A 26,567-nucleotide genomic window follows, 5' to 3' on the forward strand; every position below is an offset into this window, starting at 1 on the left:
CGCACATCCACTGGCCACTTTGCTTTTCTTAATGGAAGCAGACTTGTACGGTCTCCGGGCTTGCTGCTGATTGGATTCTCGCTCAGAAAAAGTGGCAATTTAATTTACAAGCAGAACCGGATTCGAAAGCTGCTCCCAATTACCGCGCAGCACACAATGCCCACCCGACACCGTATAATCACAGGGTGCGCACCCCAGCACGCAGCTGGCAAAAACATCCCGTAAGCACGCGGGAGGACGCAGGAGGACATCAGACCAAAGGTCAACAGACCTGCTGTGCCACTTCTCATGGCGTCCCAAGATAGGGATGGGCTAGATACCTGCAATTTCAGGCCGTTTGTTCCACGGGGAGCTTGTTTGTTCTGCACCGGCTTCTACTCAAACCGACAATAAAGTTGATTTAGGAGTGACCAAAAGGAAGTGCAAGGCCCCAGCCGGAGCCTTCCCAAAGTAACGTGCCCAGCCCCAAATACGTGAAGGTTTGCATAGCTGGGCACCTCAGTCACCTCACTCAGCCGCCTGTGTTCTTGCAGACAAAAAGTGGATCCTGCCAGATCCTGCAGAAACTTTCACTAGCCACCGACTGCCAACAGATCCCTCAGTCTCGATGGAGGAAGGCCACAGTCATCTCAGACACCTTTATGCAGTTATTTTTATTTTTTAGAAGGAAACACTTACACAAAGATGAGCAGTCCCTGGGAAAGAGGCTTGCAGGCCTGAGAGCGTTTAGCAGCCTGGCAGCCCTGCCCACAACACTACAGCTGATACAAAAAAACCCTTAGCTTCTGCTGCCCCGAGGACAGTTTCATTCACCTCCCTTTAAACCTGGAAAATAGGTCACTTTTCTTCTCTTTCCCCTATCGAACCTCAGGTAGCAGAGAGGAGGTGAATTCTCTTGCCCTCCGTACCACAGCAGGCACACGAAGGGAGTTTCACCTTCTGGCAAAGGACAGAGGTGACAGACCCGTTCTCCCCTGCACAAGGCTTCAGTTGTTCCCGCAGCAGCACTGATCCACATACCTCGGACCACTTCATCCCTGCTGCAGGAGGTGTGGCCTGCCAGTGCCTTTGCAGATAAGATACCTACCTGCTCTGGGCCCTCGTCCAGGGCCTGTACCTCCTTCCTGGAGGAGGCAGGTGAGCAGCTCTCCCCGGCCCCTGGGAATAGCCAGCAGCTCCTGCTCTTGATGACGACCATGCAACAGCCACCTCAACCCCACGTGTGTACGTGGGGATCGGATCAGGAACAGATGTGGGAAGGGGCAGGGAAGCTCCGAACACTGGAAACCATCTTCTGCTCCTCCCAGGTGGACACCTCGCAGCTTTAGATGCTTATATTAATAGCCTAATTTTTGTCAGACTTCTCACTCGAGTGTTGCCTTTCATCCACTTCTAGTAGGCACTCCATGCATATTTTGTAAGAGTCTTTACATAATAAAAGCACAAGGAAAAAAAAAAAGGCAACAATAAAAAAATACAACACTCCCTCCTGGGTTTAAAAGAAAAGAACTTATGTTTGCCAGGACCATGTTGGTACATTTGAATGCAAAGTTAAACAACTCCTTAAAGATGCTGTCAAAATTTGAGCGGGGGAAAAAACAACACCAAACAACAACAACTGGTTACATTCTTCTTGTACTGAGTTTGCAATTTGTCCCATAATCTTCTGGTGAGAAGCAACACCAAAAAACAAGCATTGCTAAAATCTGTCTGTTTTGTTTGCGAGTTAAGATCCTATCAGCAGTACATGAATAAAGATTACCATCTTGAATTGCAGTCATATCTGAAGATTTTAAAGACTCATAAAAATGCAGACTTCAGTGGGATAACTGGAAGATTGTCATTAACTGTCAGAATTTGAGAAATGGGCCTTTTCTGAAAATTTGACTCACAACCCCAACAGAAATAAGCCCACACTACCTTATTTAAAGTTAATTTACACTACAGTTTGAATAGCACCTGCCCTTGGGCATGTTCCAGAAGAACGTCTACCTTTTCACAAAGCCAGGCTAACACCCATTGTAAAACTTCCAGAGGCACATTAGATGTCTATTCTCCCCCCAGCAATTTCACCCTTAGAAGTAGAAGGAACGCTGCCAGTTACAGCCTGTGCTGAGGAAACATGAGTTATAATTTTACCCTGGGAAAATTGCTGAACTGGGAGCTTCTGGTGTGGCATAGGTCTTGCCTTCGCAATCCAATGGTTCTTTTGATTCAGAGAGGCTTTGAAAGGGTGGTGATGAAAAACATAGCCTCTCCCTTTGAATCAGCCAGCCGCCTGCTTTCCTCTGCACTTTTTAAATTTGTTTTATTAATTTGCCTAGGAGCAGAAAGAGATAATACTGACCCATCTGGAGTACACGCTTTTTCGGACATATCAACAGAATATTATCTACTTCAGATTGAACAAGAAGCCAACAGAAAGAACCATCTCCAGACTAGCTGAAGAATTTTATATCTGGAATCACCTTAAAAAAAAACAACTAAAAAAAAAACCAAAAGCCTCTGTTAGCCCTTCCTGCCTTATGAAAAGGAAACAGACAAATTATAAGGATCCAATAAAACTGTATCTATGAAATGCGGTAGCGCACTCAAGCTCTAAGCACTCTCCAGATGTTTCTTGCAGCAACCAATAATAAAATATTCTCAGCCTGAATCGTAATTTTGAAGACACTGCGTCCACTTAGTAATTACGAGACTAGACAATACAACAGACAGATAGCTTCATCTATAACCTCACTGCAGAAAAGAGGCACAAAAGGGCTTTAAAACCATACCTTTGTAATTATCTAATTTACAGCGAAGATGTAAACAAAACTGTGTTTGACAGTTACAGTTCAAGCTGGTGCAGAATTAGAAATACAGTGGAAAATTGCTATCCTAAATTATACATCCCTTACTCCAGAATTGATGCAACGCAACACTATAGGCAAAAAGGACCGGCTTTCAGGAGCCCTCTGCTGTCACAGTGCTCTCCTCCTCCCTCCCGCCTACTTCCCCTCCCAACGCTATCAATGCAACGATGCCATCACTCAAAAACTACAATCTGCTGAAAACCTGCCAGATGGACAGAGACCACCGAGAAGACAGTGCAAGGAAATGGTAAAGACTGAACTTACTGAAGCAACAGGGTTTTTGGGAGTCTTGGTGAACGCAGACTGCAATAAGGAGAGCTTGCTCGGCTCTGAAATGATCCCGTGCATTTCCAGGGCTGGCTGGAAGATTCTCTCTCCTCTTGTAACTCTCATTGAAATTATCAGCCTACATATTTCATAACACGCAGGAGAATGAAAAAGTCCAAGCACTATCACGAGAGAAATCACATTATTTATCATTACACTATTTCAAAACACACGTAGGTTACTTAATACCTCGGGACAGGCGGCACAACAACAGGTGCTGGGAGAGGAAATAGGCTTTTGCTGAAGACACGCACACGAGGTGGCACAGGACAGTCGAGGGGTCCCAAGAGCTCTCCAAGTGTGCTGTTCACGTGCCATGCCACATACGGGAGCAGAGCTGAAAACCCTCAGCCACCCAGATACTTTCCTACCCCTGCCCCATACCAGAAACGTGATGCTCTTTGGATGTGGAAGCCTTCAGAGGAGTAGGTACGCAGCTGGTGGCAAGGGGCTGAAGTCTTGAATTAAATTCAAAAAGCTCCTTCATGCAGTAATCCATGAAGGTTTTGAGTTCTTTTTACCCCTTTCTCTTTTTCTGAGGTTTTCTTAAATGCTGGGAAAACACTTAAGGATGAAGGGAGAAAAGGAACTGTGCACACAACTATCAGGAACAAGCAGCGACTTTTTTGGGTAGCATGAAGGGCAGGATTTGAGGAGAGGAGAACGCAGGATCCTGCTTTGGAAGGCAAGAAGCATGCTTGGCAAGACAGCGACCGTATGGCATAGGAACAAAGCATACTTTAGATTTGGTTCATTTGATTCCATTATGTGTAAAAGATACTTTCGGCTCCAAAGCTAAGAAATACAGTTTTGATTATTATTGTTTTCAGACCTGTAGGGATTTCTCCAAGTAGTCATTGTAGCTCATATGATAAAAACATTCATTTGGCAGCTAATTTTAGCATTTTTTTTGCCCACGAGGGTAGATTAACCATGAATCTATATAACCATGTGCTATATGCTAACAGAAGCCATCATCACCACTGCCAACTTCATGAAGCAGCAACTGGCTAACTAGTTTTAGACAGCTGCTAACTAGTTCAGTAAATTCTTTATTTCATATTAAAAGGCTTTATCTTGATCCCTCGCCACAACAGATCACATACACATCCTCAGAATACCAGTCAGAATCTTGGTATCTTTATCTACATTAGCTTGGATTGCATGTCCTGTTTCTGAGCCTGGTTTTGTGCTTCTCTGGTTATTACTAACACGTGAATTGCCAGTGCTTGAACCAAAGGAACTGAAAGTGTCTAAAGAAGCATAAAAGACAACATTGGTTAATCGACAAGAAATGCCTATCTTACTTTCTCTAGCTACTGGCTTTTATCACCTCCAACGTTCAGTGAATGTTCCAGTAAAATTGACAAGCAAGAAATAAAGACATGTTAACAAACTCATGCTAAAGATAGCTGCGCTATGGCAGAAGCCAACAACACAGAAGAACGACCTAACAAGATGATTCTGGGACAGCTCGAAAGAAAAAGGGCAACGGGCAGCTTCACCAGGAAAATTAAAGCCAAACTTATAGCACACACAGTTACTTCATCTTTAAAACATGCAGAAGCTACATTAGACAACCTAAGGACATTCACTGCCACTTGCCAGAGCTGGTTCAACCACCGTGTGGTAACCACTCAGGTATGAAATTTCTCTTTGGTAGGCTGTTCTGCAACTGGGTTCTCGGAGAAGTTGGGCATTGCCAAGAGGTTAGGCTAATTTAACCACTGATGAGGCAGTAGGCTTGATGTGAAATTATTCTCCTTCAAAACAATACTTGAAGAAATCTTGCATTGGTCTTGGGGGAAGACTTCACTTAACTAAAGCTGCAGAAAACAAATCCACTACCTTGAGTGGTAGCAACCGCTGGTAGTAGCCAGTAAGAGCATGCCAACAAGGGGACGCATCCTCTATAAACAGCTCAGGTCCAAAACTGACACCTTCAAACTACACCTGCCTTCTGCAATAGAAAAGAAACAATTTTAGGGAAGGATCGAGACCACAAGATCTGAGAGTACCTAAAAATGTCTAAGACAGCAGTTTGAGTATATGACAGAAGATCTCTATAAGATCTTAGAAGACATAGTAATTTGGGATGTGTTACTAAAATGTAATCACTTACTAGAGCAAAATCAGTTTGATTTCCAAGGAAAAAAAATAGGTTAAGGAACTGTTTTCTACACAAAGTGAAAGAACAAAATCTTACCTCTACCCAAAACAAACAAAAAAAACAAGAAACACAACACACAAAACCACACACACACAAAAAGAAGAAATGAACCACACACCAAAACAAACAAAAGCAAGCAATGATTGTAAGACCCTGTCCCTTCTTTACAGAGGACAGACCACAAGGGGCTTTCTCCCTAGGCACACACAGGAACACAGCTCTGGACCCCGGCAGCGGTGCCCACCCAATGCAGCACGTGGCAGGCTGCCGACGCTCAGTGGCCAGGACAGCAGGACGGAGGACACACTTCCTCACCCCTGCAGGAGTCAGAGGGAAAAAAATAACTCTCCTTCACAAAAGTACCGCTTTTATGTGAAAAACTAAACCAAAGCACTGCATTCCAGACACCTGAAAAGCGGGAGAAACCACCACAAGAGAAAGGCTTGGCAGCTAAAGGGGCTGAAGAGGGGATGGTTGCCCACAGTGACACATCTCAAGGCTTTAAAGAGCAGTTCCAGACAAGGCCTGGGAGATAGCACCTGCAGAGGACTTTCTCTGAAAGCAGGCAAATCTGGGGGAAAAGGCCAGGGAAGCGGTGCAGGACACCAGCAGCTCCTCCCAGCACAGAGCGGAGGGAAGCAGGGCGGCTGCAGTGCCTGCAGGAGGCGAGGAGAGCAGGCAGCGGGATGCCAAGTGTGCCCGGGGAGTGGGAGAGGGGAGACAAAGCATCCCCTGTTGGGGCAACAAAGCCCTGCCAAAAGAGAAAAGGGGAGGCTGGCGGAGGCAGCGCTTAATCTGCAAGAGTGGGGAGAAGGGTGGTGAAACACAAAAAAAAACATTTAAGTTGTCAGGCTTTGGTCTCCCCTTTGGAACAAAAGCTTGCCTTCAGGAACAGATGAATTGTAAATGACAAACACGAGTACGAGAACTTGGAACAAACAGGGAAAGTTTCACAAGTCCTGCGATGACCATCTAGCAGAGGGGAGCAGAAAACAACTTCATCAACAATTCCTAAATTATGGACTCATCTCGTGGCTGTCATCTGTGGCCCCATTATGGACATACCCGGGCTGGGCACCTGATTTCTGCTGAACGCAGAACCGAAGGGGATTAGTTTGAAGAGAGGGGGCAGTGTGGAAGGATGCATGGAGAGATTGCTTCGTTTTCCAGCAGAAACCCCAAATCTCAGGATTTCCACCCGTGCTGCCTCACAGAGGGAGCAGAGCTTCAGCCCAGAAGACAACAGGCGATGAGGGTATGCCTTCCTCCACATATTTAAGAAGCCGTGTGGAATGAGGTGTGGCAGTGGTATTTATACATCCAGTCCTAGCTGGAAACTGTGGCGGGATGCCAACCACGCCGTAAAGGTCCTGTCATCTCAACTCCAAGCAACGTCCTGATGATCCCAACATTTTCTCGTACCGAAGCGTGCCACAGGTACAGAAAAACACTGCACTGCAGTCAAGAGGCCCGACAGCCAGCGCAGTCTTACCTGCCACACACTTGTCTTAACCAAACCTTGTGACCCATCTCACCGTGACGGACCTTGCGAAGCGCTCAGCACCGGGCAGCTCCACCGAGAACAACGCTCCTGCCAACAGAGATTTCACTTGACCACAAGCAAGTCTGGAGGTTTCTAGGAGGCTGAAGCAGTGGCAGCTGGTGGTCGGTACCCAGCAGTAAGGATGGAGGCTCGCCTGGTGGGGCCAAAGTGAAGCACACCAGAGATGCATCACCGGGACTCAACACCCAGAAGAAGGCTGAACGCATGGCTAAGCTGAAGTAGTAGCAGTGACACCAGAAAAGACTTTTAAACACAAAAAGGAAACCGAAGACAGCCAGATAAACTCTAATACTCACGTGCAGATTACAATCAACGATGACTATTGTTTTTTATAAAGGGCCTAACGATGCAGCGCAAGCTAATTCCTCCCATCTGAAGCCTGGCACCATTTGGTATTTTGAATTAAAAAAAAAAAACAAAACTAAACAAACAAAAACCAACAAACCCAAACCACCGAATGCCTTTTTTCTCCCCCCTTCCTTCTCCTAGCTCTTTTGCCATGCTAACGCTTGTTTGCATTACGTCTATTTTGAGCTAAATTAAATAGGAGCAGCAGAGTTCTGATTCAGTAGTAGCAATAAATGGGGTTAGCCTGGCATTGATCTGTGTAAAGGGGCCAAAGCTAGGACTGCCAGCAGCAAAACGTGGTCAGTGAACTCTGCAGTGCCACAGAGTGACCCTGCAGCTGAATTCTTAGCCCTGATTACAACAGAAATAGACTTGCCTTCCTGAACAAAGAGTATTTCAGGCAGCAGATTAGCAAGAGAAAGTGCACTTATAACGGCAGATTGAGGAAACAGAACAAAAAAACAAAACCAAAAAAACACAGCAGACTTTGGAGTATTTTAGAAAGCTCCTAAACAGTGCAAAACACGCATTCATTGCTCTGCATTTCTTGTGAGCCAGCACTAGACCCAAACGCTAAAGAAAATAAATTTATTTTGCATTTCAGTTAAACAGCTTCAGTAAGCAAACATGCAGCAGGGAAGATGAACCAAAACCACGTTACGGATAGCAGACTGAAGAAGTTTGCAGACTGAGAACATTTGCCCTGCGGTCCTGCAGGAAGGGAAGTCATGCTTTCTACAAGAGGCAAGGTCCCCTTCATAAATCATGCTCCAAATTCAGCCAGCAAATTTATACACAGCCAGAATTTCACAACCCTTAGGGAACACGGGTCAGATCAGCTAGCTTGCTGGGTGTTTGTGCTGTTGTGCAATGCAAAGGGAGCGAGAGCGCACCACCAAATCCATCCTCATGACTATGGGGTTTAATCAGAGTGCATCCAGGATCCAGAACAAAGCGGCCCTTGTTCGCACCGCGCCGCGATCCCCCTGCTCTCCAGCCAAGCGGGGTCAGCCCAGGTCTTTGGGCAGGGAGCCCCATCGGGGAGAGCCCCCAGCAAGGCCATTTCATGCAGCATGAGCCCACGAGGTGCTGGATGCTCGTGGACATCCCGACCAGCACCTCTGGCTGCTGCTCCCACCGCCTGGCAGGTCCAGAAGCCACGAGACCAGCCTCAGCGTGCCCCTCCTCACTTTTAGCCGATTTCTTTTCTGTATTTCACAGCAAATGCTCATTAACACAAGCGCTCCTTAAAAGCAAGCAGCACAAAATACCACGTCACTTCAAATCCTTACGAACAAGCCCCTAAAGGATTTCAGCCCATTTTTTTTCCTGCAGAAAGTCCCACTGTGGATTTTTGTTGCTTTATCAAGCAGCAAGGGGCAACACGGACAGCACAGAAGAGAGGGAGATTTTAAAAGTCCACCGGTACACTGGCAGCCTGCAAAAAAAAAAAAAAACAAAAAAACAAGCCAGAAATGTGCAGGACAGCACCCTGTTTTTTAAATGCCACTCATCTGACTTGCTGCTCTCATTACGGGCTGATTGCACGCTTCACCAGGGTTTTGTGGCGGCTGCGATGTCGGAGCATGGGACATGTGGTTGTCACAAGGACTGGGAACTTGCCGACTGATTTATGGGAACTTAAAAACCCACAAAACCAAAAGATATTTGTATTCGCTTATGTCCTGAGCGCTCCTTTCACCTCTCATTGAATAACTCTCACGCAAGTAAGTGAAAGTTTACGTATAGTTCAAAACTCCCTTTTCCTTCTGGGGAAGGCAACATCGCCTTATACCACAGCACCCAGCCCGGGCAGCTCGGGGCCAGCACTGGTAACAGCAGCTGGAAATTAAGTTGTCATCTTAACTGGTTAACAGGTATTGAGACATCTCAAATAAGTCTCATTTTTTTAAAAAAAGGGCAATTATCCTAATTTACACTCTTCACAAGAGCAACAGCCTAAGCTTTAAATAAGGTACGATACCTGCCTGACCACCCTTTTTGAATGAGGAGAGCTGAGGGCTCCAACTCACCATCACTCTGCAAACAGCTGGGCTCTGTGGGACTGCTCCTTGGAGGCGAGCATCCCTCTCCCCAGGGTCGCTGGCAAAGCAGGGGCCACCTGCCCGCCGGGTCACCGACCAGGCAGCATGGTGCTGGTGACAACGGCAGCCCCCAAAAGCCATCAACCGAGGCTCAGCACAGCTGCTGAAGCCCAGACACACGGCCGTACCTTTTGCTGACTCCGCAAAGGAGCGAAAAGCTTCAGCAAAGAAGGAGGGCAGCCGAGGGCAGCAACATCAAGCGAAGATTTGCCAGGGCTTGTCTGCCAGAGGACGGAGTCTAGCATTTTAACCATTTTTGGCACATTCCACATTCGGTATTTTTCAGAAGCTTTCTCGGATGTTTATGAAACAACTGCAAGGTAGGCAACTACATTCACAGCGGTACGAAGAATTCCTTCCCACATTCCTCTCCCATGCTCTGCAGCCGAAATAAATGAAGATGTAGTTTATGTTTCTTTAATTACAGTTTGTTAAAAAGAGAACAGGTTGTTAAGTTATGGTGAGGAGCCTATGAGCCTGTGCCCTGCTTTGAATACCACAGCGGCGTAGATTTCACTGAATCAGAAAGCCTGGCCAAAACATCCCTCGGGGGGATGCGTGTTCTGCTATTGTTCAGCAGAAAACAATTTACCTTTAAACCAATCATGGTAATCAAACCGATCAATTAGAAAATGATCTTAAGAGATCGCTTCCAACATCGAGAACACTGTCAAGTTTCGGTCATTTAATATTAAATATCACGAGGGTAATACTGCACATTTGTTTTATGACATTTTTATACCATCCATCTTCTGCTGTTTGCTTTTAATCCTGCTTTTCCCCCATTAAATACTTACAGTATTTATATAGCCTTGTAAAACTCCAGTACAAAAGAATAAGCAACAAGAACTTTTCCCCATACATTACTTACCAACTTAATTATGTAATGTAATGTGAAAGGTTTATGTACACCAGCTGGATCTCATTACCGCTACGTTTCTCTCTTTTTAAAGTGCACTTTATCTGGAATACTCAAGTCACTAAGAACTCCACTTAAAATATGTTCAGCTGGCACACACGCAGGCTCACGCTGCACTACGCTAACTCATTAGACAGATTCACAACAACTCAAGTTTGTGGATGCTTATTTCTGAATTTTAAAACGCACACGGTAAATTAAAATGTTTGAAGCCAACTAATTCAGTCTTCCCCATACTCTTCCACATACAGCGAGGATCAGAAAAGTGAAAAAATAAAAGTTTCACGAGACTATTGGTTTCATGCTCCTACCGATCAGCGCTAAAAGTCAGGGATGTGCCAGCTTTATATACCTAGTAAGACATCTAAAAAGCAGATTTCAGAGCCGTGAAGGCCTCACCAGTAAGAGCTCCTATTCAAGGAGGCTATTAAACACCCAAGTGAACCGAGGCAAGCCTGTCGCACGCCTTGGTGCCACCAATTGAGACATTCCTGTTCAACCGTGAGGCAAGAGTTGTGGTTTAATAAACGAAGAGAACAAAACCAAGCATAAAAAAAAATCCTGTGCAATGGTTTTATTTTTGTTGTATATTTGACTGTAATTACTGTCTTAAGTATTTTAATTGCCTGGCTTTTCTTCAAGTGCCTTGCCTGTGGGGAGGGGAGGCAGGGCAGCTTATAGTTTGTCATTAATGAATAAAGTACAAACAAGTTTACCTTGTCTGTAATCAACATTCCCATCAAAACAGCTCGAGAAGAAAATGCGAAGGGGTCCGCTCACCCCACAGACCCAACACCATCGTGTTAACATCTGATCTTTAATAATTAGTCTCCTCCTGCCACGCCACTTACACCTCAGAGGGGAACTGGCAAGCCTTTTTATAGCACCCACACGAGAAGCATCCGAGCCCATCACAAGCATCGCCTCCTTGCCCGTTTCCAGTCCTCCTCTACAGAGGTTGCTCTTGGCCACCAGTCTGGGGATGGGGCACCAGGACAGCCAGCCCTCGGGTCTGGCCCCAGATGACCCTTCCTTGCACGCATGTGAGGTGAGAAACAGAGGGAAAATATGTTCTGCTGCTTGCAAGCAAATCTGTAGGGCCATTTACCGTTTTGCTGTGCAACAACACACATCCAGCCCTTCTCAGCTGGAAATAATTTTTGCCTGGGGTGGAAACGGAGCGGAGGGAAAACAATGAGTGACAAAAAGAAGCCCATGCAGGACAAAGTAAAATACACCCCTCTGCTTCATTAAGAACTGATTAGACGCAAGAAGCCATCGGTAAAAGTCAGAGCAGTTGTATTAAGGAGATGGTAAAGCCAGGAAGATGGAGAAGCAAACGGCTATTTTTCACAAGTCAAAAACATGAAGACGACAAATTTGGCCATTAGTCTTGTTTTTCCACTTAAATTGGTACAGGAGTCTGCTGCTTTTCAATACCATCATGTTCCCAGCCCAGCAGCCTGTCCCAACAGCCAACGCACCACTGCCACCAGCGTGCTTTGTCCAGCAGCAGCTCACCTCTGGGGATGAAGGCAGCTCTTCCTCCCCCCGCCTGGGGAAGAGGTAAAGATGCAGTGACCACACTCATCCACTAGGGTCCCAACTGCGACCACTACCTTTCCCCTAAATCACAAAAAAACCTGCCTTAAGAACCAACAGCTTCCCGTTACTTCGGATGAAGACTTCCTTCCACACCCCGCTTTGGGCTAAAATCGCCGGTGCTTCCTGATAACATCTCTTATCAGCTCTCTCAACCCGGAGCCCATCTCCTCCCTTCAGCCTTGAATCAGCTGGTACACCATCGCCAGCACCCTCATCTCTGCCTTGAAGCACGCCGTTCACTCTTACGGGACGGTCCCGCCAGCACGCAGGGACACTTCTCGCTCCGGGAGGCTTTATGTTGTGTCGGCCGCTTCTCGTGTGCTTCATTTCCCCCATAGCAAAACACAGAGCTTTTATTCTCACGGCACGACAAAAATAGCATATCCGACAGCGTCTCCGAAACAATGCTACTGATTTGCAACAGCACTCAAAGCATCTGCCTGCCGTTGCCAGCCAAAAGCACTGCTGATCAGATGAACACCTCTCCTGGAATAAGTTTATAATAGAGCGCATGATTATATATCTTGATTCAGCTACATACATAAAGTAGGGAACCAGATGATTTAAACACTGATCTGAGGTCTTCTCCTCATTAAGATGCACAGGCAGAAGCTTGGTAAAAGAGAGATCTGAAAAGACGCCGTATAAAAGTTTAAAATGGGTTTATGAAAAATGGACTACAGTACGAGAGCAGCTTAACTACTTCTGAAGAATTGTGTGCTGAAAGCTAGCAACCAGCCATCTACCCCCAGATCCAACAAGAAATTCCCGACGTCTCAGAGCTATGTCCCTGCATTTGTTTCTTTAGGGGGAAAAAAAACGCATTTTGACTAAGCACACCACCGAAGCACTTAAAGTTGTGATATGTAGCATGAACTGACTACGCAATGAAAACACAGGCATTAACACACAGCATAGACCAGCGTACACAAGTAATTTTAGATGCAGACAGTTCTTTGTAGTAGAAATTTAACAAAGCTAATATTTCACTAGGAAACCATGAGCCAGATAGATACAGGGAAACCCAGACCCCAGTGCCGGTAAAGCTCCCATCGCATTGAGGGGCTACGAGAGCCCGTGTGGCACCCAGGTGGGATGAAGCTTTCTTTGGAAGCAGGAACCCAGTGGGTTCTCTCGAGCAATTTTATGAAGTGGCTTAAAGATTAATGGACTAGATCACCAGCTCACGCAGCACTTTGATCAAAACCATGTTTTCCCAACCTCCTCACTGAGTTTTAATAAGATGTGAATGAGAAATTGATCTGGACACTTTAGTTTACAAGGAGTATTTCAAGTAGCTTGAGGAAACTAGTTTATTGTCCATTAGGAATAACAACAAACACAATGCTCATATGCCATTTTACCGCAGTGCTGACAATGGATCTCTTCTGGGATGCATACCCAAGAACCAACACTTACTCTGAAACAAAACTCTATAGGCAACCACGGGTTGAAATTCTCCTTTTTAAGGTTAAGGAAATAAAACCTTTTAGATTTCAATTTCCAAATGTGAGCATACGATGTATTTAATTTACACCACACTCAGTTTCTTTTAACTGACTTGGAAGTTGAAGAAAACCAAGACCTCCCCGCAAAAAAACACACCGCCACTACTACTCTTTCACATTTTGCTCTAGCATTTCTGCTCTAGAGAAAACACACAGTTCTTCTCTGCCACTTCTCAGCTCTATCTTTTCCCTGATCAAATTGTGTTTCAGTGCCTTTTTACACGTGTTATTTAGTATTAAGAAGGGCAAATTTTCTAGTTTTCTAATTCTAGCTCCACTTCAAACAGGAGCATTATTTCCCACCCTTTAACCCACCAAACTAAGCCAGCAGTGCACTGGCCCTACAGAAATGAATCTAGCTCCTACCTGACGTGCTGTGATGAAGCAATGGGTAATGTTTTCTCACCCTGCTTTCCCTCCCCTCTTCATTTCCTTTGTCAGTGTTTTTCCAGCTCCTTTCCTTACCACAAAATTCCTACATCCTAGCTCCAAAACCCAGCTGGCACAATTATTTAGCCCTGCTTGCTGGCTTCCAGATAGGTCAGAGGGCTCATCTCCGCTCTTTTCTCACATTCAGGTAAAACAGCTATTTCAGACCACTGCCATTAAAAGAGAATAAAATAATTTCAGACTGCACACTTGCTTTGGAGCTTTTCGGCTTTTACAAAGAGTGTTTGTGGGGGGAAATGGCAACGCTTTAGTTTTTCCTTACAGCGCTTGTTTACAGTTCTGGAGGAAAACCCAGGGGGCCGCGGGCTGCCTCGCCACCAGCGCCCGATGTCCCCAAGGCAGGGCTCCGCGGTCACTGCTCAAACAGCAGCACTGAAGTGCTTTTTGTTTGGTTTGTTTCTGTTTTAGCTAAAACATGGACACAGGCCTTGTGAAATCTACAACAGACACATGTATTTACTGTACCTTTACCTGGACATATTACAGATTTCACCTGATGCTTTAGTATCTCTCAACTACTGAAATAAGCCACAGAAGCTTCTAAAAGCCTCTCTGTACACTTTACATGACTTCAGCAGTTACTGCCGTACCATTATCCTGCGCTGCAAACCTAGCCCACTCTTACACTGGTGATCCTGAAGGCACCTGTTAGCAGTCTGGTAGTTCAGCATACTCAGGAAAACTGGTTAAAATTCCACTTTAGCATGGGCATGAGGAATCCTTGTCTAATGAATTACCATAGTAAACTTAGAAAAAAGCATTCGGTTATCCTTCTTTCTGCTATGTGGATACTTTCACCTTTTACATTATAGCTTTGTGCTACTTCCACACACCAACGCAATACGCTAGCACATTCATTCATGCTACATCTAGTATTATTCGCATCACCACATTTTAAACTTGATACCCATTTCAACAAATTTGTATTTGCTGGTTAAAATGAACCTGGCTTTTTTGTTTGTTTGTTTGTTTTGGCATTCCTCACTTTTGATACTTTCCAACACCTAAAAACAAATGGAGCAGTTTAGGTCCAGAAGTACTTTTAATGGAAACACTTGTACACAGTTCCTCCTTAAGCAACACCAAAAAGACTGGGAACGTTTAATTTCAAAGCAGCTGACAAATGGAGGTGCATTTCAAAAATAACGCTTAATTTATTTTATTTTAAGGTAATCTGCAAGGTATTCTAGAGATTAAAAAAAATACAGAAATTATGCTGTTATAGAAGTGTTTCAAATGCTTCTAAAGGAAAGCAAAACTTACACTGCGTTCTGAAAAGACATTAAAGTTGTCTCTGTTTCTTAAAAGTCAAACCTTAACTATGTTACACATGCTGCTCTGGATTGGCAACAGCTTCAAAAACAGATTTTCCAGCAGTGTTTTTTCTTTTTTTTTTTAAGCCTGACACCTAAACCCACGTCAGTCCCATTCTGCCTATTTTATTTTCAAACAGCACTTAGGCAAAAGAGCCGGAGTCAAAGGCTGAGCAAGGAGGGATTTGCACTGCAATTCCTGCTAAAGAATATAAACTTGTGAAGCGTTTGTGCTGGAGAGAAACCTCATTCCTACCGACATGGGCCGGTGGTGCAGAAGGGAGTGCTACAGGGCTGTGCGTGACCCCCTCCGCCGTGACAGCAGCCGCTCCTCCGCTCCCTGCAGTCCTTGCGATCGTGTTTGCCAGCCACCGACTACCGTGTATTTTTAGAGAGTGTGCTTTTTCAGAGAAACTCTATTTTCAGAGATATAATCAGCAAAATAGTTACTTCAGCATTACTGAATTAAAAGGCAATAGAAAAAGAAGGCATAAATGATAGTAAGAGGCTACACAATTCTTTCTCAGCCAGTTATCTGCCAAAACCCACACACTTAGAGCATCTTACTACCTTTTCCCCCCCCAAATGCATTTGAAAAAGTCGAGTAGAAACGTGAACCTGGTCTTAACCGGGTCTTGGAAGAGCTTCTAGAAACCGGTGTTACGATGACAGGAAAAGAGCAACACATTTTCTAAACCAAAGATGGGAACTCATAAACTTGATAAAAGCCTACAGAAAGCCTCATCTCTCAATCCAAGCAAGCATGGTCTGCAATAGTTCTCCAGCTACCTGTGATATCCAAGATGAAGACAAAAGGAACAGCACACAAATATACACTGTAAATGGCGTTAGTAATAAAATTATTAGAAACATAGGATAGCCCTCAAAAATGCAACTAATTCAGGCAGGTTCCCTCTTCATCTGACATTCATGCATCACCCACACTACAGCCTGTAGGTTTGTCTGTTACGACATCTGTGTTCCCTTCTACACTTTCCAGCTTGCCAACCTAACCATCAAAATTAGGTCCTCCCAGTTTGGCATCAGAGCCACATGGGTTAATTACAGCACTTAGGGCAACTCACACACTTGGGGGTGGCATGACTTTGGTACAAGGGAAGGCTGTGTCGAGAAGGGAGGTAACTCCTGAACCCACCTCACCTTCCCCGCTCCCAGCCCGCAGGCGCACGGAGGGAGCCTCAGCCCAGCCCAAGCAAAATCCAGGTGGGGAGGGCGACACCATCGGATTTCCCCTCCTTTTTTGTGCCAAACCCACGTACGCCATTCCCCTTGCATGCTTCTGCTGCTTCATTTCCAGATGAGCCTCAAGCCAGAGGACGCTTGGTAATGAGCCACTGATCGCATGCAATAGTTTGGGTGCAGTGGGCCATTCCTTCAGGTGCGCTGCAGGCACCTCACCCGTGAAACAACAGCTCATGCCAGCAAGACCGGCATGGGCTTCATGGCCAGTAACCCAAAATCATAGTAACTGCTCAAGACTACTCTATCCGACCTTAGTAACATCAGATGGAGCATGCTGTCTTGCTTCTGAACACCTCCTCCCTGCCACTTTTGAAGCCTATTAGAAACATACAGAGAAAAATCAACAGCAGTGAAAGCAGCATATATATACATGTATATAAATATACACACATACATACCAACATACACATTATTTATGTAACAGCAGTTACTAAAAGCTCAGGGTTCAGCTAAAGGGTTGAGAAATCACTCTTGAAATTTTTCCAGCAATCCCTAATTTTAAGCACACGTAAATGGACACACACACAAAAAGAGAAGCTTAAAATACAGTGGTGTTTTAAAGAAGTCACTCATTTACGCATTGCATTTCTGACAGGCAGACGCAGAAGTAGTAACAGCATACGCAGGTGCCAATTTACAGGGAAGTCCGTGAGCCGCAGCCCCTTCATTAGAGCTACCAAGCACAAGAGTCACAACTTCATAGCCTCCTCTTCCTCCCACTCCCCATATCAAAAAAACAAAACAAAACAAACAACAACAAAAAAACAACCCACAGACTAAAACAAATGACAGCATCGCCAGATGCTGGGTTTGGGTGCTTGAGGAGGAGGGAGTGAAACAGAGCACGCGAATGCTAGACCAGAAACTGCCCCAGTGCCTCCGCAAGCTCTCTGGGATAAGGAAACAGAAGGAAAGCCAGAATTCATCTTTATGCCTCGCCTCTCATAGGTTTATCTTGCCCTCACCCTGTGCACCCCTGAACATCCCCGCACATTCCTGAGCATCCCTGGGCTTTGTCCTTCCACACTCCCCTGGCTCCCAACAAAAAGCCACGAGAGGACTGCGGAACGCGTGGGTCTGGCACCGCCAGGGCCCCCACGTCCAACTGCAATGATCCGTGCCAGCCACAGAAGTGTACAGACAGACACAACCAGTAGGCATATCAATTAACTGAGAATTTACTGGAAATGTACATACTGTATCTGTGCGCTGCAACTATGATTATTTCCCAAACTAAAAATGGCACTAAGAAGAGATCAAAGGCACTTGTCCTCATTAGGGATTAAGTCCCTAGCAAGTTTGAAGGTTTTCAGATCAACTAACTAAAATTGGCTGAGTGCAAAAGCGCGTGAATTTCTAAAAGCCTGGAAGAGCCATTTTTCTGTGTGGATAATCCTGAAAAACAACAAGAACAGAATTCAATCTCATGTCTTCCGACATTACTTTCAGATCAAGGTATTGTGAGAAGTTGCAATCCCTTCCTTCCTCCCCCCTCGAACGCCTGAGAGACTTACAAAGCATTCCCCGAAAACATGATTATATATTTTTACTATCACAACATTAATAAATCTCTTCTACATCAGATAAAATGCAGTTACTAACACTTGTCCCTTGAATCCAGAAATGCGATAAAAAATTATCTTGCACGTACATATTTGGCTACATGCCCTTAATGATTTCCTCCCGAAAAGCAGGGTGCTTTTATTGCTTCAGAAACAGAAAAGCAAAATAATAAGGAAAAAAGGACACTGGGAAAAGGATGAACAGAAGGGCTTCGAAAGTGACTGAAAATCTACAACATAGCTAATTAGGTTCCAGCTTCTAACACAATAGTGGGTGTACCATGGTCTGTTATCAAGTTTATAGCCAAGGGCACAAGACAATACAACCCCACATTCAATTTAATTACAGCCTATGGCTTGTGCAGTAGTGGTGTGTTTCAAAGGGTTTAAGCACTCATTTATTTCTACACCACACATGAAATAAGGCAGCTCACTGTCATACAGACTCACCAATTAGACCGAGCAGTTTCTGATCTCTTGCTCTCTAGCAGGAGAGCATTGGGCAATGGCAAATCTTTTACAGGATAATCACAGAAGACTTTTTTGTTAAAAAAAGAAAACCACCTCCACTGCCTTTAAGTTTGTGCAGCTTACCTTTGATGTTCACAGAGGAAGAGTAGCGACTTAGTCATTTCAGATTCTATACAAGAAGTGTCAAAATACAGCAGCACTCCGTCGATGCTGTTTTCCCCCTAACTGTATGAAAAGGGTCATCTTCATTTGGTTTATACAAAACGGATCACCTCTTGCATTCTTATCAGTGTCACTGAAGGCTGCACTAGGCAAGTTTCTGACTAGTTCACACGGTGCAAATAACTTAAAGAGCTCTAATTTCCAAAAAGTAAAAGTATTTTAAGAATTGATGTGTTACTGGATGAAATCATCACTTGAAATTGTTACATAACGTATTTTCTCCACTATAACACCCCATTGCATCTAAGACCACCTGCAAAGACAATATAGCAGATGTGTTAGACTTTGTACTCCAAAATCTAAATTCCACCTGCGTGTAACAAAACACCATTCTCACATCTTCACAGAAACCCACCCCGAGTCACCTTCAAGCAATCTCCTCCCCAGCAGCCGACCCAAACAGACCGCTTCCATTCCAGGAAAGAAAGACCAGCTCCCTTCATTCATTTCAGTGCGAGCACAACCCCCAGAGCCTAAAGGAGATCACTGACCCCAATCTCTATTCTGCTTCTCTTGAGCTTGTCTTGGGGCACATTCATATTCCCACAAACCTCCTGTTGGTTATAAGGAACACAGTTTGGGTTGTCTTACCATCTTCAAAAAATAAGATAAAATAAACAGCCCTGTTCAATGATTTTTTTAGAAGAACTGAGAGTTACAGCACTGACTGACCGACTGGGGCAATAGCCAAGATTTTGCTACGGAGATTGATAAGAACACCAGTTTAGGGGTTTGATACCCCTGCCTCCCCTGCATCAAGAGCAACTTTAATGACCAGCAGGTATAACAGGTACCTCCTGCAGCTGATCACTTTCCACATCTGTAACTAACGGAAAAAGAAAGAATTTCCCACTAAGAAAAACAAACAAACAATAAAACAACAACCAAAAACCAACCACGAAACGGACAGCCTGTAAAGTAGGTACAGTTTTTATTGTTCTTTTAACCCTCACGCTTAAAGATTTTAACATCGGTGCTCCTTTTAAAAAGACACGTAGCAAACCCTAGGTTTTCTTGCAAACTCTGGTAATCCATTAATCAAAGAGGATGGCACTCACTAGGCAGTAGCACAGCCACAACTAACCTTGGAAACTAAGTAAACAGATATACTCCCACGAGAACTAACAAGGTATTTAGAAGTCATCAGTCTTAATAGCTGCTGTGCTTTAAGCCGTTAAGATAGGGATATTGCCCCATCTATTATCTGTATAGAAATAAAGCCCAGCATCCTAACGCTGCCTCCCAAAGTGTCCCTGGAGCTTTCTGATGAGTCCTCCTATTCTGCACACTTGGAAAGCTCCTAGTGATGATCCTGGACAGAGTACCAAGAAAATTTGTACAGAACAGGAGCCTTTTTTGTGGCCTTTTTATGGAAATGTGGGATGTTCTCATAACAAACATTAAGCACAAAGATTCTTATCCACTTCCAAAAGAAAAAGATTAAAGAGAGCTAGACTAACTTATTAATTACGTTGATTTGTTGCAGTTTGTGCCTGCTCTCTACTTATATTCATCATGTATTACTGTTTTGCCTTGTTTTGCAAAACCTGCAGTCAGAACAAGATTTGTTGATCTGGTCAAAGTAAGCCCCCTTCAAAGAAAGCATAAGGCAATGAAGAAACACATGCCATATGAAGAGAAAACACACACAAAAAAAAGCTGTCCCTGGGTTGAAACCAGAAAGAAAAAACCTTCAGGTATCCCTCAGAACACCCATGACAAACGCACGTGAACCATGCTTAAATGACCAAACGTTTGGTAGATATCTTAAGAGCCAATGAAACTCTTCAGAAGTAGCCCAGAAAAACCCAACCGAGTCAGAGAATCAATATAACAGAAACATTTTGAAGCCACCCGTGACTCCCCTCACCCATAGCATAAGCCAATGTATTTCCTTAGACCTATTTTGGGGAATTTCTACTGCAGGAAGTTCAGCACGTACCAGACCTATAAATCTCAACAGCTACCACCCGACTGTAGCATCAAAGGCTTAAACTTTAGCTATTGTTCATCTTTCAGTAACAAGAGAGATGAACAACAGACAAATTACATCCCTCTGTCATCAGCTTGAGCTGAAGCACTGCTGTCAGTGGCAGGAAAATTGCTACACTTCAGAGCAAATAAGGACTGAAAAGAAAGTTGTGCCATGATGGCACAGGATGCTTAAAATACACTGTATAATGCTGCTCTCACGGCTGCAACCAAAAGCAATCGTTGGATCAAGTTGAGCATTTGATGTACCTTTCCCCAGCTCTGGAGGAGGCTCCTGCAAACCAAGAGCTACAAACACATCTTGGGGCTAAAACAAAAGAAGGAAGCAGCCACGACAGGAGAGAGTAAAATTAATATCCTTGCTCAGATTCCTAAAGTTTGCAGCCAGTGCAAATTCAATACCTTCAGTTTAGTGCCTCCATTTAACCTTTTCCATACCTTGCTTAAGGTATTAATGCTATAAGAAAACATACGTACACACAAACAGCATAAACACGCTAAGAAGCCCCCTCATTGCACTGATATTTATTCGACGGGGTGTTTCACCTGCCCACGGGGCAGCAGAATCTGTCCCCTGGACGAATAATTGCAGACAAGACCAATAAAACACAAGCTTCTGACCTTGGTGTTTTCAAGAAATCGGTGATATTTGTCAACAGCAGAATTTAGTGTCACATTGCCTGATGAGATGTATTCAGTGAAAAGGCCTGGAAAGTCTTTGTTTATAATTAAGCAATAACGATTGAGGGCCAGGGCATTTCCTGGGGATTAATGACCAGCTGGGGGAGTTGATGGCCTGAGGCAGTGCCTTGGGCCATTAACCCCAGCCAGTCATTAATTTCCCCAGGAAATGCCCTGGCCCTCGATTAGCGTAACTATTACAAAAGGTAGCTAGGGAGAAAAAGTTTAGCATTAACAATCTCCCAAGGAAACCCATTCCCCAGACAATGCTTTTTCATCGCATCCCAAGAAGAAGTGCGTAAGTTAAAAACTGACACGACAAGAACCAGCGATTAGGAAGAAGAAAAAAGCTCCCTTCTCCTAAAGGCTCAAATTACCGAGTTTTGTAGCGGAGGCAAGATTTAGCTACAAAAGTGGCTGGGCAGCTTGTTTAGCTCATTAGATTGTGAATGGAGATGAACATTTCCATATAATTACTGAGAAAACCCACACTGTCTAGTACCCTTGCTGATTGCTCATTTTCCTCCTTGCTGCAGCTAAGAAGGCAGCACATGGCCGCGTACGCTCCCGTCTATTCGAGCCATTTCTCCCTTTCCCCCGATAGCCAGCCGCTAATGAGAATCGCAGCGCCGACCGCGCAGCCACACAACGAGCAGTCCAACAGCTGGGTTTCTCCTCGTGTGAGCTTTATGGGAGAGTTGTGGGATTTGTGTGACAGGCTGGGACACCTTGCCACGCAGGTTACGGGCACGGGTACCGCGCGATGCTCTCTCCGTCACCACGGGTCCCTCTGCCCCATCCTCATGCGCACGACCTTCCGAGGAGCCAAGCCACGCCTGAAGTTCCCAAATGACCCTCAAGGTCACGAAAATACACCTGAAATACACCTGGTGTAATGCCTGAAAGAAGGAGCTAGAACAAAAGCACTATCTGCACGCAACCGAGCCTCCGAGCCACTCGGAGACACCAGCAGGAGATCAAACCGCGGCGCTCCGCTGAAGTGGTCGAGAAACCCCAAACCCACAACACACTAGAAAGGAGAGGTCGCAGGTACCGTACAGAACATAGAAGCTTGCGCAGGCGTTCCCAGAAAGCCGCCCTCCCGCTCCCCCTCCCCAATTAGCCCGGGGCTGGCTGATTAGCCGGCAAGCTCCCTGAAAGGGTCACTCTGTCCAGAACTGGTATTTCCACTTCGGAAGCAGCTCAGGCATGTCGGATACCTGCGTTCACCCCACAGCATGGGGCCCCCGCCACCGAAATCCCTGTTACTGCTCCACACCAGCACGTCGCGGGGGGGGTTGGTGACCGCGCGGGGCAGCGAGCATTAAAGTTACTGCCCGGCACACGGGGTTTTATGGGGCACGGCGTAGCTGCAGAAGTTTTATAGTCGGAGCTGGAAGGACTTCCAAACTCGGAGCCAACTACAAAAGCGTAGCGAGTCCCTAATTGAAACGCGGCGAGGTAATTTAGCTCCAGCCGTCAAAAAAAAAAAAACAACAACTGGGCCGGGCAGCACGTGTGGCGGAGGGGACTCGCAGCACGGGGCCGGGGGCACCTCTCCGCTCCGCCCGGCCCGCCTCAGCCACGCGAAGCGCCTCCGACAAACTGGGTCTCGCTGCACCTAACCCGCCTAATTGCGCTGCTGCTGTATATTTCGCCACTATGGCAACTAATGCAACTAAAGCCAATTTGCCTTATAAAAAAAAAAGAAAAAAAAAAAGAAAAGAAAAAAGAGGATCACTGCCAGGAAACAGAGCTATTTTAAATAAACAAATACAAGATGAATGCAATTGCCATATTAACCCTCTTGTTAACTTCTGAAGTTTAAAATTACACCCTCATTACTAGTGTGTAATTGAGTATTCTCCTGGCTGTTTCCTGCATTTGAGGTTATTCAAATAGTTCATTAGCACATCAAGAACACCACACACACTAATGATATCTGACGCCCTTATCTACTACTTTGGCCCGACTTTCGTAACTCATATCTTCCGCAAAAAGGAGGGGTGGAGGGGGGGAAAAAAAAAAAAAAAAAAAAAAAAGAACAACAAGGAAAGAGGAAAAGAAAGCCAAAAGGAGGGAGAGGGGGAGCCGCAGGACTGGTGCCACCGCCGAGGGGGAGCAGGACGGTACCTGGGCACCTCCCTGTGGGATGAGCGGGGTTTGGCCGGCTCGCGGGGGGCTCTGGCTGCCCAAACGCTGCCACCGGCCCCGGGGGAGATGGGCAAGCGAGGGGGGAGCACAGGCTACGTGGGCCAGGGTGGCCAGCTTGGGGGTTGTATATATCTCTATTTTTTCCTCCTCCTCTCCTTTTTCCGGTTACCTGTGTGGGGGAAACAAGAGCAGGTGAAACTACTGTGGGTGAGGTGGTGCTTCTGTGCCCATTGGCTTCGGGGAGGAGGTGAGGCAGGGGGTCGTGTTTCACTGAGACCACCACCACGGCGGGTGCGGCGGCGTCCAGGGGCTCGGCGGGGCGGCGGCAGAGTCTTTTGGGGGAGGCCGAGGGCCCGCAAGCATCGCCGCCGGCCGCAGCCCCCGCCGGGAACACCGCCTCGTAGAGGGCCCGCTTGGCCGGGGCCACCGCGGCCGCTTCCGCCTTCACCGGCGCGGCGTCGCCGTCTTTGGGCAGCACGTAGGGGTTGGCGGTGGGGGGCCGGGGCCGCGGCCCGCCGTTGAGGGCAGCGGGGGTGTAGCAGCCCCCACCGGCGGGGTGGTGGAGGAGGTGGTGGTGGTGGTGGTGGTGGTGGGGAGGGGGGTGGTGGTGGTGGTGCGGTGGCGGCGGCGGCCCCCCCAGCTTGGTGCCGATGCCAGCGATGCTGTTGAGGGTGGCGATGGAGACGGCGCCGATGCAGTGGTTGGTGTAGGTCTTGGAGAGCTTGGCCGCCTTGGAGAGCATCTGCATGCGGGTGCCCAGGAGGTTCTTGCCGATGGCCTTGTTCTCGTACCAGGTGATGTCGCCCTCGCTGCAGTGGTCCCGCGGGCGCTGGAAGAAGGCCTTGCAGAGGGGGTTGCGCTTGGAGAGGTACTTGACGAAGCTGGCGTAGGGGCAGAACTCGGTGCCGGTCTCGTACATGCGGGGCAGGTTCTCCTCGTCGCTGCTCTCCGCCCGCTTCTTGCTCCAGGAGGACGAGCGCGACTTGTGGTAGGGCCCCAACGCCTTGAAGTAGACGAACTTGCGGCCGTCCTCGTCCACGGCCAGCCCGAAGGAGTCCTCCTCCAGCTCCCGCTGGTTCTCCCGGCCCCGCGTGCAGAAGTACATGCAGGTCTCGAACCAGACCTTGTTGAGGAGCCCGAAGGGGCTCTGCGTGCTGAAGACGCTGCAGGTGTAGAGCTTGCGGAGGTCGGCACGGGTGATGGCCTGCTTCTGCACCACCGGCCCGGCGCCCTGCTCCTCCAGCTTGCGGATGACGGCGGCCAGCGTCAGGTTGGCGGCGCGCAGCTCGGGGTCCTTGGTGAGGTCGAGGGTGCGGCAGTAGGGCGGCTCGTTGAGGTAGCGGTTGAGGGAGCTGCGGATGCTGATGAGGGAAGACTTGGAGTAGAGCTGCCCGCTCTTGGAGCGCGCCTCGGCGTAGAAGGAGCGCAGCACCCTGCACAGCGCCCCTTTGTCCATGGTCTCGAAGTCGGGGCTCTGCGCCTTCTCGCTCAGGTACTCGCGGAAGATGCGCACGGCGTAGCGGGTGGCCAGCCGCGTGTTCTCGCTCAGCCGCGCCCGCTCGGGACGCTGCAGCAGCAGGGCCGCCTCCAGCTCCGCGTCCTCCGACGGCGCCCCCCCAGCGCCGCCGCCGCCGCCCCCGACGCCCCCCGGGGCAGCGGCCGCGGCTCCCCCCGGGGCCGCCCCGACGCCGCCGCCGCCGCCGCCGCCGCAGCCGCCCGCGGTACGGCCCGGAGCGGGGGGCAGCGGCTCCGGCTCCTCCTCGCCGTCCCACTCCAGACCCATCTCCTCTTCCTCCTCCTCCTCCTCCTCCTCCTCGTCCAGCAGCAGCCCCCCATCGGCTCCGTCCTCCTCCTCCTCCTCCTCGTCCCCCGTTATCTGCACCTCCCGGATCTCATCCTCCTCCTCGCCCTCCTCCTCCTCGCCGGCGCTGCAGTAGCGGGGCGGCCGGGGGGCGCCTCGGACACGGCCCGGCGGCCGCTCCCCCGCCTTGTCCCCGCCGCCGCCGCCGCCGCCCCCTCCGCCGCCGCTCCAGTCGCCGCCGCCGCCGCTGCCAGGCATTCTCGCCATATTGCCGTCTCCCTGCCAGTCCTCGGGCAGGGCGCATGCGCTATATTGGACCGCAGCGCCGGAGCGCTTTTGTGTTTTAATGACCTTCAGCTACCGGGAGGCAAAGCCGGGCTCTTAAAGGGAGCGCGCTCCCAGCGGCGGCGGCGGGGAGCGGGCGGGGCGGGACGGGACGGGACGGGACGCGAAACGGGGCTGCGAGGTGCCGGGGAGGGGGTGGGGGTGTCCCGCAGGTACTCACCGCGCCGCTCACCTCGGGGCCGTCCCGTCGAGCGAAGGGGACGGGCGAGGGGGGAAGCCGCCGGGCCGGGGCTCCCCCCTCGCCCGTCCCGCTGCGCCTCGCCCCGACGGCTCCTCCCCGCTTTGGATGGCTCGCAGATGTGCCGCGCTCCGCCGCCGGGCCCCCCGCCCCGAAAAGCCGCTTTTCCTCCGCGCGGGGAGGCAAACGCACGTCGAGGCGGCCGGTCCGGGGATGTCCGGGGGCGGGCGGTCGTGAATAGAAGAGTAGGAAGATTAAAATCGTTATCGGGACTTCGCCTGCCCGGAGATGTCGCCCCGAGGTCTCTTTTTTCCGCTCTTCCTTCCCCTTTTTATTTTTATTATGTTTTTTGACATCCCCAGCAGCTAAAAAGAAATCCGCAGCCAGGATGCAGGCAGAGGTCGGCGAGCCTCTGAACACCTCGTCCTTTCAGCTTTCATCAATGATACCAAAAAAAAACCAAACACCTCGTCCTCGTAACTTTAATAAATAATACCAAGAAGAAAGAAAAAATACCCTAAAACACCGCGCGCCGCCCCGCAGGGCTTGCGGGACCCCCGGGAAGGTGCGATGCGAGGAAATGAGGACTTCGGCAGAGTCCCCGGGGAGCCCGGCTCTGCCCTCCGCCGGCTCCGAGCATCCCCTGGGAGAGCCGTCGGGGAGCTGCCTTCACCTTTCCCTTTCCCCTTCCCCTTCCCCGCAGAGGGGGACGTGGCCGGGCTGGGACCCCGCAC

At 47.9% G+C, this 26,567-nt stretch overlaps 1 protein-coding gene across 6 annotated transcripts in view; it reads right to left on the bottom strand.

The window, feature by feature from the left end:
• KCTD1 (potassium channel tetramerization domain containing 1) overlaps positions 1-26,567 on the bottom strand; it is a 99,262-nt gene that overhangs the window by 41,620 nt on the left and 31,075 nt on the right. The window contains exon 1 of one of the 6 annotated variants that reach the window (XR_010829651.1): positions 23,679-25,677. The exons of 2 other annotated variants lie outside the window; for them this stretch is intronic. Coding sequence is in view for 1 of the 4 variants with exons in the window: in XM_066992883.1 (XP_066848984.1) it covers positions 23,679-25,577 (1,899 nt within the window). In the remaining 3 variants the exon portion in view is untranslated. Of the gene's footprint in view, positions 1-23,488; positions 23,629-23,678; positions 25,678-25,815; positions 25,923-26,567 lie in introns of those variants that run through there. 3 more of the 6 variants (XM_048080024.2, XM_066992883.1, XM_066992885.1) reach the window with 3 other exon arrangements.

The sequence above is a fragment of the Anser cygnoides genome, chromosome 2 (genome assembly GCF_040182565.1).
Source record: "Anser cygnoides isolate HZ-2024a breed goose chromosome 2, Taihu_goose_T2T_genome, whole genome shotgun sequence".
NCBI lineage: Eukaryota > Metazoa > Chordata > Aves > Anseriformes > Anatidae > Anser > Anser cygnoides.